The sequence below is a fragment of the Sinohyriopsis cumingii genome, chromosome 15 (genome assembly GCF_028554795.1).
Source record: "Sinohyriopsis cumingii isolate HCF-2022 chromosome 15, ASM2855479v2, whole genome shotgun sequence".
NCBI lineage: Eukaryota > Metazoa > Mollusca > Bivalvia > Unionida > Unionidae > Sinohyriopsis > Sinohyriopsis cumingii.
In genome coordinates this window covers 81,472,448-81,487,011 of record NC_142975.1, presented here as the reverse complement: position 1 = coordinate 81,487,011, position 14,564 = coordinate 81,472,448, and the positions used below count along the sequence as shown (strand labels likewise).

At 34.1% G+C, this 14,564-nt stretch overlaps 1 protein-coding gene across 1 annotated transcript; it reads left to right on the top strand.

The window, feature by feature from the left end:
- The first annotated feature begins 1,327 nt into the window (after positions 1-1,327).
- On the top strand, positions 1,328-4,661 carry LOC149782181 (uncharacterized). Its single transcript, XM_089934843.1, has 3 exons — positions 1,328-1,361; positions 3,114-3,848; positions 4,419-4,661. Exons 2-3 carry the CDS (start codon positions 3,122-3,124, stop codon positions 4,430-4,432), a joined length of 741 nt encoding a protein of 246 aa, XP_089790969.1. The 5' UTR covers positions 1,328-1,361; positions 3,114-3,121; the 3' UTR covers positions 4,433-4,661.
- The last annotated feature ends 9,903 nt before the right edge of the window (positions 4,662-14,564 follow it).

Here is a 14,564-nt window from a genome sequence, read left to right as displayed (position 1 = left end):
TAATTTTTGTAAAAGATCTTTTCATGATGACGACTTAGAATGTTATAGAAATAAACTTTTTACCCTCATCCTGAGTTTATTATTGAGCTTAGCTCTTTTATATTAGATTGTTTAGTTGAATAATTAGTTCAATCTTGCCGTAACATCTTGAACAAAATCACTATAATTTATGTGTTCAGATTTTCATTTGGGAAGGAATTATTTATTCAAATTAGTACAAGGTTCTCATCAATAATATTTTTGGACTGGAACATTAATATGAGAATCATATTGAATTCAGACAAGAACATTTTTGACTATTATATTGTGATAAATCAAAAGACTGTTAGTATTTCATCGTATACCAGGCCATTGGCACATTACCACGTTTTAGACTTCAGGCACATCAACGCATTAATTATTCGAATTTAATTGGTATACCACCGGAATCAGTTTAGAACTTCATACATTTGGACTTGTGATAAAGCTTTAGATTTATTTCATACTACTTTAAGTTCTTTTTAAATTTTCAGTTTCCATTCTAGGGAAATGTCATTTGATGAATTTTGACAAAATTTTTTTTCCCTCTTTTCTGTCGCTTAATTTAAGAGCATAGGTTCGTAACAGGAGAAGAGGAAGAAAATAAAATGGAAGATGACTGTATATATGTATGTATGTATGTATATATGTATGTATGCATGCATGTATGGTTCTATGTATACATGCATGTATGCATATCTGTAAGATTTTATGTTTTGCGCACGTGTTAAAGTGTATTTGTGTGTGTGTGTGTGTGTGACGTGGGGTCTAAATGAAAAATGTATGATTAATTGGAACAGGTATCCAGAGTTTGCAAAAGCTAAAATAACAGCAATTATGATATTATTGAATAAATTCTTGCTATGTCAAGAATAACGTGTTGAATGCGAAACGAGCTTAAATAGTTTTCAAATATGGATAACTAAAATTAACATTGTATCAGCATTTGAAATAGCTATTCAATATATTTTACAAATTATGTTAAATTGGAAGTCCAGTTATGTTAATTCTCAATACAGTTAACTTCAACCATATATGTACTTCCTCTACGAAGTAAAACCCAAGAATAAACTTCTTATGGACGTCAATTCAAGTTGGATTTATGGTGGTTATAAAGATTTTGCTTGGGTGTCTGATTTTTTATGGGGATGTGTTTTTGCGCATGTGGTTTAACTTAATAGTTGGTGTATGGTCGCCAGACATGATTAATCGATTTATGAATAAATGAATATTTATAATGCAATTTATATGCAAATTAATTCGTAAGTCTTAGTATATAATGGAGTAGATCACGAAGTCCAGTGGTACATTCATTCATACCACTCCAAAGTACGAAGAAGAAGGTAAGATGCAGTTTTCCAGTAGAGTTTGCAAAATATTGGCTTCAATTTTATATATTGTCTAAGATAATGTTAATTATAAGTCCCTTTATTCCAAAGTTGATTTAAGTCTCAGTTGAGTTGTACCTTTTGAAGTTTTCGTTCTGTGGCTTTTAACCATTATACAAGGTTTTGAACATTCCACAGGATGGAAATTTAAAATTTTCGAACTATTTTCTATAATATGTATTTTGCAGGTATCTCATTCTGACTTTCATTTATGTATGAATAGCATCGACTAAGTGTTAACTTCAAATAGTTCCCACTAACGCCTTAAGCATCGTTATTTTTAGCCTTCTGATGTCAATAATTATTATCATCACCACTGCTCTAATTTATTAAATGCTGTTGGAGATCATAAGGGGCTGTCATTTAGACAGTTTCCTGAAAATCTCATGTTTGTACAGTGTCTTATAAAAATTGGATTTTGAACTTTATCTGTTTTCGTTTAGTCATCTCGAATATTGTGATGTTTCTTGAATTTTAGAAAGCTGTCCAATGTATTTAATTTTCTTGAATATCCTAAAGGATTATGATTTATTTAGTTTGAACTGTTCATTATTCCTATATTGAAGGAAGGAACAAATGAACGAATACCTATAACATTAAAAAAGGAAAAAGTACTTTACAATAAATTGAAAGTTTCAAATTTCCTAAAATATTGATTCATTAAAAATAATGTTTTTATCTGACCTTTTCTCTGATGAAAATAGTGTTTTGCCTATTGCTTGGACTTTAAGAGGTCAGAGAATTCAAAGAGGATGACTCGCAGAGATATTGATTTACCAACATTTAACTGCGTTTTTATAACCTACCCATTAATGATCTGATTGTAATTTTAACCCCTTATAGTCCAAGTGGGAATACCTCAAAATACCAATGCCTGACTAAGTCATAATACTGAACCTCAGGCGGGCTGGAGCCAATCTGTATCATTGTGATTATAACATAAAACCAATTTCAACATGCGAAAGAAACAATGCCCATTTAGTGAAAATACAGAAGATCACTTATTTTCTGTTCTCCTTTGATTAGACTGTAAAATTGGCTTTTATTTATATCTGCTATTTTCACAGTTTCAAAAACATGCACGAATACGATGCACTTTTGAATACAGAGGGTTGGTCATGGGCACTCTAAATTCAGATTATAAAGTGTTCAAGTGGAGCACCTGTCGGTTGTCAGGTATACTTTATTCCAACAGACTCACTCTGTGGAGAATGTGCGGATGATCATCACGACGTTTGAATCTGTTTTCAGGTTAAAAAGATGTATTTAATGCATAAGAATCACCTAATTATAAGATTTAGTGACTACTTTCATAGCACCAAAATAAACCAAATAGATTGGTCATCGTTCCTATAATTTTGTAATTGCAAACCGAATGTATCTAGATTCCTTTTTCTAATTCCTTGATACTGTAAATGCATTTATCACGGAGGGTTGTGATTCGGATGAGACGAACATTAGATTAATAGGCTTATATTGTTATCTAGTTGTTCATTTGTCTCTGACATTGACCCATACTTGACAGAAATACAGAACCAAGACCGTATTAAACAATTCCGGTCTTTAGAAGGTATGGGTTAAAATTGTCACTTATTTAAGACCCTACAGATCGTCTTATAGTGTAGAATTATTCTGAAAAAAATGTTAGTTCTTGTTAGTTTTGACTGTTTTCAGGGTGCCCACTGAGTTTCTGTTTGATCTTTTTAGAGCCCAACATGAAGGCAATCATCATCTTATGCTGCATCGCTTTGGCCAAAGCCAGATGGGGCTACAGTTTTAGTTCCGGCCCCTGGGCTGGTCCTGGTGCTGGGTTCGGGGAATTTGATCACGGTGGTACCACTGTGGTTGCAGGACCTACATCGATTGGTTTCGGTCGCGGACATGCCGTCAGTACTCCAAGGGGTACAATATCCACTGCTGTAGGTAAAAGCATCGGAACAGCCCCTCACAATGCTGGTCAGGTAGTCAAGGTTGGTCCCATCACCTCGGTTACAAGCCCTCTTGGTTCTAACCACCCTACGCCTGCCTTTTTTAATGGACATGGTCCCTTCATTCTAGATCGAAAAAGATACAGACTCGGCCAATCTTCCGGTAATCCTGCGTTTGTCGGTAGCTTGGGAGGAGGTGGTGATTATGGAGGATATAGTTTTGGAGAATATGGACCAAGGGGTGGAGATAGCGCTGGCTTTGGGGGACATGGCCCTTGTGGTGGGCATGGAATTAGAGCTAGTCCAGATGTAGTAGGCTCAGGGACATCTGCAGCTATCACCGCTAGAGGAAATGCAGAAGCAAATGCCGTCGGTTCTCGTGTCAGCGGACAGCACATGGGGTTTAGGAGTTTTGGAGCAGGTAGACCGATGTGGACACCACATGGCCTAATTGGAGTAGCGGATGATTACGCTAGTGTTTCCTTTATAGGAGGTGGATTTGGTTATGATAGAGGTAACCTTCCTGGTTCTATTCTAGGTTAATATCCTTCTAGTACGTATAATCGGAAGCCAATACAAATATGCTGCTAAACATTTATTCATTCTAAACATTTATTTACTCTAAACATTTATTTACTCAAACAATTATTTCCGCAACTAATATGTTGTGCATTCCATTTCAATCATAAAAGTGACAGACCCAGATATGAATATCAACTAAAATATTGTGCAAGTGATCTTTGTTCTTTAGTCGTTTAGTAATTTTTAGAATAAGCGAAGAAGTGCCTTCTAGTGATTGGCAGTAAACACACAAGCATAGAAACAGAAACACTCACACACACACACACACACACACACACACACACACACACACACATATATATATATATATATATATATATATATATATATATATATATATATATATATATATATATATATATATATATATATATATATATATATATATTTGTGTGTGTGTGTGTGTGTGTGTGTGTGTATGTCAATCATAAGTGATGTATGACACTGTTAACATTAACAACACCGAACTCACGTTTCTACATATATTTGCTTTCAATTTCAGTCAAGAAAAACTAAAACAACTTCATGGAATCTCAGAAGATAAATCACAAAGCCAACCCTTTGATTTAGTACCTGGACAATAACTTTCATACAAAATGTAAAGGTGTTCAACCCTAAATGAAGTCAAGCATGTAATACATGTGAAACCTCATGTATATTGTTCCTTTTTGCTGTACATTCCATTTGGATATTCTGCATAATGGGTGATGAACAAGGATAATAAAAATTATGTCCTGCAATGAAACCATTCTTGATATTGTCATTGTAAGTTACTTCCTGTTATTTTCTTTCCTTATTCAGAGACAATTAAACACCCTCCTTCCACCACCAAAAAAAAAACCACAAAAAAAGAAAGTTTTTTGATCAATCACGGAAAATCAGTTAAAATTATGGTCTTTACCTTTCTTGATTCGCAATACATATAGTACAATTCACATAAGGAATACATACTCATTTTATCATTATAAATTGAAAAAGAATTGTTCTTTTAAAATTTAACAGTAATTTTCTTTAAACAAAGTCTTTTCAATCCTAATCATTGAATGTTATGCACCTTAACTGTCAGCAAGAAACTTCCAGACGAAACGTATCTATCGGTATATGAACCTTTACAATGGTGGCCATGTACTTGGGTCAAAATAAGAGCGCGTGAAGTGGAATCGTCGCAATCACTTAAGGGTATGCAGAATGAAATTGTAAAAAATGACACCCATTACTGAAATAGTCGGTGTTGAATGATTACATGACCCGTGTGACTTGTACTATAGACAGGGCATACAAATATTGGAGTTCCCAATCATGATCTCTCGATTAGTTTGCGCCTATGTTATGAACCCCTATGATTGTCTCACATTGAATACGATAAGGTTGTAGAGTCAGGGCTCAATACATAAACCGAGCGTTACCAACCCAAGCTTTGTTCAAATACAACAATGGCTGGAGATCAGTCTCGAGAATAAAATATCTCCCAAAACATATACATGTAGTTTCCCAATCCGCAACACTACAGCAATATACTCATTCTCGATTAAGCGTATATTTGCTTCCAGAGCAGCAATATCCCGCTCACATACGCAACAGGCATCTTTGTCATATATTGCTATCTCCCATCCCAATATCATAAACACCAGTTCTTAGAATAAAAGTTTGGCTAACATCAGGTAGCTTTAACATAGGTGCACTGATCCGCGTTTTAAGCACTTTCTTGTGATGATCTCCACAACACTTTATACGGTTGCTCTTTCTTTGTCAGATCAGAGAATGGACTGCAATGGCAGCAAAAGTTCCCATAAACCAACCAAGCCAAGAAACAAATGATCCTCAGTCTTGTTGATTGGTGTAAAGGGTTTCTAATTGCTCTCACTTGTTTGGAGTGAGGTTTTAACTGCCCTGATCCAATGATGATATAACCCACACACTCTAAATATGTGCAGCCAATTCTGAGAATCTCCTTGCGGATTCTAAGGAAATGTTCAACTTAAACGGACACCTGTTCGATCCTAGTATCCATGAAAGCAAAAATGTATACGTAGCTGTCAACGCTTACTGAACCTTTTAGTATCTTGCACATCAGGCGACAACATGAGGCAGTGGCACGTACCAATCCGAATGGCATTGCCTTAATTTGGTATAGCTCCTTTCTGGATTGCAAATGCCTTCATTGTACGGTAATGCTCAACGATGGGACATGCCAATATCCCTTGAACAAATCGAATTTCGAAATGTTCCGTTGACCCGACAATTCTGCATAAAGTCCCTCACATCTGGCATTGTTTCGGCATCGAACACTGACTTTATTTCATTGACGGAAGTCAATACAAAAGTTGTTTCTACTCTCCTTTCTCTTTGAATGGGAATGCGGGAGACAAATATTGCGAGTTAGAGGGTTTGGTCACCCCCATATCTAGCATGTTATTGAACTCCTCATCAACCGCCTCTGGTGCATTAAAGGGTTCTGGGTAACCTTTAATCCTAATCCTCTCAGATGTATTCAAGTTGTGGTACCTGATTGTTTATGGTCTTCATGTTTTTTTTCCCCTTGTTTTCCCTTGATTTGCTCCTGTTTTCTCTTCTCTTGTGTATATGATGCGAAATAAACCCACGACGCGAGGGTGTTGTGCTCGTTTGTTGTGTACAACACCAGGCTCACAATGGCACCCACCGTGCAGTCACGACATGATGGAATATGGCTGATCAACAATTTAACCACAATTTGGCGACGCCGTTGGGAGCTTGTGTACTACTGTGGAAGTGAGTGGGGTGGGCATAGCCCTGAGAGTGGAACTGGAACATCTGGTAGGCCAATGTTGTACAATCTGGACTGCCGGTGAATAAATCTGAGTACTTTTTTCCAAGATCGACCTGATCTGCTAGTGCTGCATTTTGGACAACTCCTAAACCAGATTTACTTGGTCTACCCTTGTATCTCGACACTCAAGGGATTCATTAATAACATTTATATTTCGGGATCGCCAACCGCATCAACCTCAAAGACTACCAAATTTGTATAGTATCTATATGTCTACATATTAGCATGCAATATGCTCAATATACCATACATTTCATTCTCATAGTCACCCTTAACCTACTTAACTTCTTCGGAAGTTTCCATTGAACTAAGATTTTTCAATCAATCACACAGAACAACAAGATGACAGCATTGTGGTATTCCAGTGAATGTAGGAGCTGAAGCACCATTTACATGTTATCTGATACATCATTACCATTCCATTTATTTACCGTAAACCAGTGGAAACCACCACAAACCACCGCAAACCACCAGCAAAACAACTTTATAAATATATTGTGAAGTATATCTATATTTTTAATACTCTTAACTCCTGCTTCATGATTTTATAATTTTCCTTCATGGCTGTCATCAGTATAGAATATCTTTAGTTAAATTTTGCTTACTAAACCCGGGTATCTTAAGAGTTTAGTATTGCATAGGATCTATAAATAGATGCTTACGTTACTGTGGTGACAATTATCAATAATCACGTTAATAATAAGACTTAAAAAGTGTTTAATGCTTAATTGCTCAGTCGCTAATGGGGTTTCGACGTTTCTAGAATAAGTCTGTAACTTCCTATTGATTGCGCTAGGTTACACGAAAAGGCGAAGTCGACACACAATGAGAAGTTTATTCTGTTATGTGGGGTCTACTGCGAAACTACAGAAGCAATAGACAGTATATATAAAGCGGGAACTGAACAATCAGTTTAATTCCGCTTTTGGAGACATTAACATTTCTCATTAATTTCAGGCCTTTTTTAAACCTTTGTACAGATTAGTTTGGATTTACTTCAATATTCTCTAAGTTCCTCTCATATCTTCATTTAAAACTTTGTTAACTAAATCGTTTAAGTTTTGTGAAACTTCTTGGCTTTTTGCTTTTCCTATTACTTAGTTTGTAATCGTACTTTTGTGACAATATTAATTAAATTGTACGTCATAAAATGGGAGTGAATATCTGCATATTTTTACACCCGTTTCCAGTGTCAGTGACAGGAATGGGTCAATCAGTAGTAGTTTGTGTTTTTTCAGCCATATCTCAATCGGCCTAAGTGAGAAAAAAGCCCAAACCGATGAATGAATTATCAGATGGACTGCTCTACCTGACTCCAAGGAAAGCTTATTACGAATTAAAATGAGACTATTCTTTAAATGGACAACGAAACTTCCAACTAGTAAGGAACAAAATGTATTGCGAATAAAGGAAAAGAAAAGACCACAACCAAAACACCTACTCAGAAAATGTTGCAGATGATCTGTTAGAGGTAATTTGTATGTGTGGGGAAATATGTGTTTAAAACGTGAACAATACAAGACAGAGAAAAGTGTCATCCATCTTATTATATACCGACAACCAAATAACAGACTTATATTTTTTGCAGAAAAAAACACGGGAGAAACAATGGACCGGACTTTTGATTTGGGAAGACTTTATCTCACAACAATAGCATCCAAAAATCCAGAGCATCGTAAGGAAAGCTACCAATGAACATCCCATTTTTTCTGCCTCGTTGTATGCACAAAGACGCAAGTAACGAAATTTATATACAATATTGCAATCAAACTCGAGAACGACATCAGAATGTTGAAATCACGCAACAAAAGCACATGTCATTTGGTAAAAATGAACTTGACCTGACCAGAGCTGTGGAACTATCTGTCCCGAATGTCTCTCGTATACAATGTATATAGCACATGAAGAAAAAAATGACATTCCAACTGCAACGAAATGTTGGCGAGCTGGTAAATCTGAAAAGAATATAGGTATTTTTTTGGCGATGACGGGTTCGTTCATGCGGACAGCTCCATCGTCGTCGTGACCACCCTCTCTTCAGTACATATTCTGACGGCCAGGTAAAGAAGAAATCTCGACGCCATATTAATCAAGAAATAAGACAAAATGTCAACGAGAACTTATGTAAAAACAATATTGCCGAATCAATGAACAACATACTAAAAATCAACATTACATTGACAGATCCCTGAGCTGGGTCTGCTATTATTTCAAGCAGCTGACATTCAGTTCATATATCTCAGACGTACACTGCATGTTGAAAGCAACTACTATTTGTAACGAATTATGCCACATACTAAGACAACAGCTTAGTATGTAAAAACTGAGGAGAACCGTAAAGACATTTTTCAGAAATTGCTTAAGAATTCGCAAATAAAGCAAGACCTAACATATATAGTTTCAGCCAACGGAAAATTCTGTTTCAAATGGTGCTAAGAGCATTTCTAGAAAGAAAAGCCTACGGAAAAGACCAAGAAGTAAAAAGGCAATTAGACTTTAAAAAATTATGCTGTTTAAAAGAGGAATCATATTTTCAGGAATTATGCCCTTATTTCATAAATATTGGATTTGGTTTGTCTTATGTTGTATTTCTAAAATGTTAATAAAACTTATGTTTATCCTGGTGCCAGGGTATACAGAAACTTGAAGTTACTTCATTATATTACTATTATTCAACAGCTGCAAAGTTTACTTTCATGAACAATACCATGTGCACAATATTCAATTCAGAATATAAAGTAAATTTAACAAAGAAAGAAAGATAAGGCATGCACAAATAACGCATAAATGTTTGTACATTTGGTTGAATATGCCACGAATGTCAAAAGAAATTTGCGTATATCCCCAATTACACATTTTGACCGTCACCCAACCCCACCCCCAACTAAATTCATCACGGCCTAGAGTATCCATTTCATTACTTAACAAATAGACTGTTTAGCTGATGACAGATGTCATTCACGCGCACTGCGTTTATTGCTCATTAATTCCACATGTACATACGTTTCACACAATGCCAGTATTAAATTATTTACAACCAACATCATCATAATAATACTTTAAATAAATAATATCAAGATTATATGGCAATTCATGTCTGTAGCTATCAAAAGTTAATTACCTTTTATTGTGCATTTCCAATGTTATATCAATGCATATCAGTATGTAAACATCGATGTCAACATAAAGGTCTATACATATTGGAAGTGATTTATTTAATTTTGTTATACTTGAGTTTAAAATATAGTTTGTCAAGAACAAGAAATATCGAACTAATGTCATGCGCAATGAAAACATTATTTACTCGAAGCATTTTGTTACTCAAACTCATTCCCATCCGCACTATTTTATTTTGACAACCCCGCCAGCCCCCCCACCGCAGTGCATCAAAATAATTTATTTCATACAAATCTGATAAAGGTCAATAAAATGCAGCAGAACATTGTCATTTGTATGTATGGATTGAGCATGTTGGACGATCGACCACATTTTTTATTTTGTTTGGAAATTGCACCGCCACATGGAATGGTGTTAAAATGTGCATGAATGCATCAACATATATGAAAAAATAATCAGCCAACACATAATCCCTGTACCACAATAGCAAAGTTACTTTCGGCAACTAAATAGGTGAATTTTGGATTAATTACTTAATGTACATACCTTTACGGTTATTATTAGCAGATAATTCATCGTCTCATCCACAAATGTTATTCTGCCTGTACAAGAAAAGCTACAAACTTAGGTTCTTATATTCGTACAAAAGTGAAGCCAGAAAATGCGAACAAGTAAAGTATTTTCCCATAAAAATGTAAACCTTCAGTCAGTTATTTCTTTATCAAATAAAATAAAAACCATAAAACTGTAAGTGTTCTTCCTGATAATTGCACAACTTTGTATGAACGTTTATGTTATTTTTGTAAAATTAACACTATTTGTTGTACATGTTGTTATGATCAATGCATATGGGCACCATATGTAATTTTTATATTTTTGAAACCAGTGGACTATTAAAATTACGTTCATGCGCAATATTTTAGCAGTATTACTAGAAAGTTATATCACCATGTAACCAATTATAACCTTGCAACAACGTTGTGAAAATATTGTGTGTTAGCTGGGGGTATAGCAGTTAGAGACATAACCGGATAAACACCAGTAGAAACCACCAACCCATGCAAAGCTACAGGAATGCTTTCTTACCTATCCACATTGGACGAACCCGAGATGCGAACCAAACCAGGCAGATATGAGATGACAATAATCAGTAAAGGCGAATGCTTTGGACAATTCAGCCACCAGGTGATCCGACATTTTTTAAGGACAAATATAATATTTTTGTATTTACAGGAGGTTTGGATCTGAGAGGACTGATTGGCTTCCTTTTGATTTAGAAGCGAATATATGTTAATGAACGCTTCATTAAAATACCCCACGTCCCTACTAAATGCCAGTTAGCATTAGTTATCATGACAAGGTTTTCAAGATGGCCACTGTAGCAGTCATTTTGTATGTAAGAGTGTTGCATTTTATATTTAGGAACAACTAGATATCCCAAAAAGTCTATTCATCGCAATCCATTGTTTACAAGGAGAGAGCCATAACAAAATGTTCAACATGGCCACCATGGCAGTCACATTGTGTATTCCGTCAGCATGATTTTCATGTAGGACCGACCATATATAATACAAAATCACCTGGTGAAAATCTATGTAGCAATAGGCATACCCCAAGATGAGATGTAATATTGCAAGACAATGTATCATTGGTGGAGGTAGGATCGGCACAATTTCCATTTAGTTCAGTGTACCAAGTAGGCATAATAAATTCATTTTAATTAATAATCCATGCAGATACAGCCATCCATACAAGAGGAATAGTGGTTTTACAATTGTAAGAGGGGCAACACTTTCATTTAAAACCACATAGACATCATAAGAGTTATATTATTGAAAATGCATTGTCAATATTGTATACTGTTCAGGAGACACAGGAATCCGTTATCTCTTGGTGAACATATGAAATGTCAGATCGATATCGTTTTCATTTAGAATTAACCAAACATCATAAGAAATATGTTAATGAAAATTCCATGTCGATACATTCATTAATTCAGACCGTGTAGTAATACAACTTTTTAAGATGACCACGCAGCCATTTTTAATGTACTGTGACAGGTCCAATAGGAACCGCTTTCAGTTATACATAATATGTAGTCTATTGTGAAGCCCCTATATCAACACTCCATTCATCCAGCACCACTAGCGATAGATACTATAAACGGGTTGCTATATCAGCCATGAGGTGTGCCAGATAGACAACATTTTCAGAACCAACTGGGCATTATAATAGGTCTGTCAGTGAGAACCTTTTGTTGATATGACCATCCATCCAACACGAATATAAATAAAAAAATATCATTTTCAAGATCGATGTCATGGCAGCCATATCAGAGATCAGATCAGTACCATATGTTGTTGGGCTCAAACAAGGTATCATAATAAGTATTAAATCTAAAACCCCATATCAGGAGGAGAAGACAAACCGTAAAGGATGACAGATCGGTATCATTTGTATACAACTAACTTGATATCATAGGATGTATCATATCATATGTCAATATGACTACCGGATCAAGAGCAGTAGTGTTAAGGAAAATTTTAATATGGCTGCCATGATGGCCATGTTGGATGTCTGAGGGGAACGATGATCACTTAGGAATACCGAGACCTTGGGATGAATGATGGCTATGTTGGATGTCTCAGGGGCACCATGATCATTTAAGGAATACCTAGACCTTAGGATGAATGTTTTCATAAAGTTTCATATCAATCTACCAAATAACTAAAGACGTGTTGATAAATCGGAGACTAGTTTCATTTTGTCATACGCTGCATTCGGCTGCAAGCCAAAAAGAGCAATAACTCTAAAACAAATCGCCGAAGCATTGTCATCATGTGCATCTTCAGATGATGAATATAACATTCACCATGGTTCATGATCATCCCAAAAAACTGTGAAATTAGATGCATTGTCAAAATTGTGTCACACACTACATACAGCAGCAAATGAAAAGGGCAGTAACTCTTAATGTAATAAATTTAACAGAATGTTATATCACATATGCTCTACAAAGGTATATTCTAAAGTTAATGCCTAATTACTACATTAAAAAAGTAGTTCGCTCTAATTAGAAATTGAGATTGTTTATATTTCTAATATACCTATTCTAATGGAATTCATAACAGCATACACAACTGTGTTCTCGAAAATTAAATATATTCAAAGTACAAAATAATTCCATATAAATAACAAAACCTATAATACATTTCCATGTACAAAAGAATCCATATATTGAAAGAACAAAACCTAAAATATGTCAACATATAAACTCCATTTATATCCATGTAGAAAAGAAATTCATAGAAATAATAAACAAAACCAAATAGTGGAAATATAATCTCCATTTATATCCATACACAAAAAAATCAATAGACATAATACAAAGTAAAAAGTGTCAACATATGATCTCAATTTCTATCCATGTACAAAACGAATCAATAAAAATAATAAAACCTAAAAATTGCCAACAGATAATCGCCATTTATATCCATGTCCGTAACAAATCCGCAGAAATATTAAAACGTAAAAAAGTCAGGATATAAATTCAATTTATATCCATGTACAAAACAAATCCATATAAATATTACAACGTAACAAGCATCAACATATGATTTCCATTTATATCCATCTACATAAAAATTCCATAGAAATAACCAAGCCTAAAAAATGTCAACATATAAACTACATTTATAGCCATACAAAAAATAAATCCTTAGAAATGATAAAACCTAAAAAATGTCAACATATAAACTTCATTTCTATTCTTGTACCAAACGAATCCATAGAAACAAAAAAACCCAACTATTTGTCAACATATAATTTCAGTTTATATCCATGTACAAAACAAATATATAGAAATAATAAAATTTAAAATGCATACATATGTACAAAACAATCCAGATGTTGAAATAAATAAAACCTAAAATATAGCAACATAGAAAATCCAATAATACCCACTTACAATAAAAATCCATCTATTCAAATAATAAATTATAACAAATGTCATCATATATAATCTATTTTTATCTATGTATAAAACAAAACAATATAACTAATAAAACCTAAAAAATGTCAACATATAAACTCCATTTATACCAAAGTACAAAACAAATCCATAGAAATCATAGAACCTAAATATTGCACACATATAAGCTCCAATTATATCCATGTAAAAAACAAAACCATATCAGTAATAAACGTAAAATGTGTCAACATATAATCTCCATTTACATCCAAGTACAAAACAAATCAAAATAAATAATAAAACCTAAAGAACTGTCAACATATAAACTTCATGTATATCCATGCAAAAAAAAAAAAACAATAGAAATGAGGAAACGTAAAAAATGTCAGCATATAAACTCTATAATTATCCATATACAAAACAAATCAACGGAAATATTTAAAAGTAACAAATATCAACATATGAACTCCATTTATATCCATGCATAAAAATACATAGAAATAATAAAACCGATAAAGCATATTCATGTACAAAAAAAATCAATGTAATGAAATAATAAAAAAATAAATGTCAACATATAATCGCCGTTTATATGCATGTACAAAACAAATCCATAGAAATAATAAAATCTATAAAATGTCATCATATCAACTCTTTTATTTCCAGGTACGACTCAAATCCATATAAATAATAAAACCTAAAAAATGTCAACATATAAACTTCATTTATATCCATGTACAAAACAAATCAAA

Bases quoted from the DNA above. Each gene is read 5' to 3' on its own strand.
- LOC149782181 (XM_089934843.1), top strand. From the start codon at position 3,122: ATGAAGGCAATCATCATCTTATGCTGCATCGCTTTGGCCAAAGCCAGA.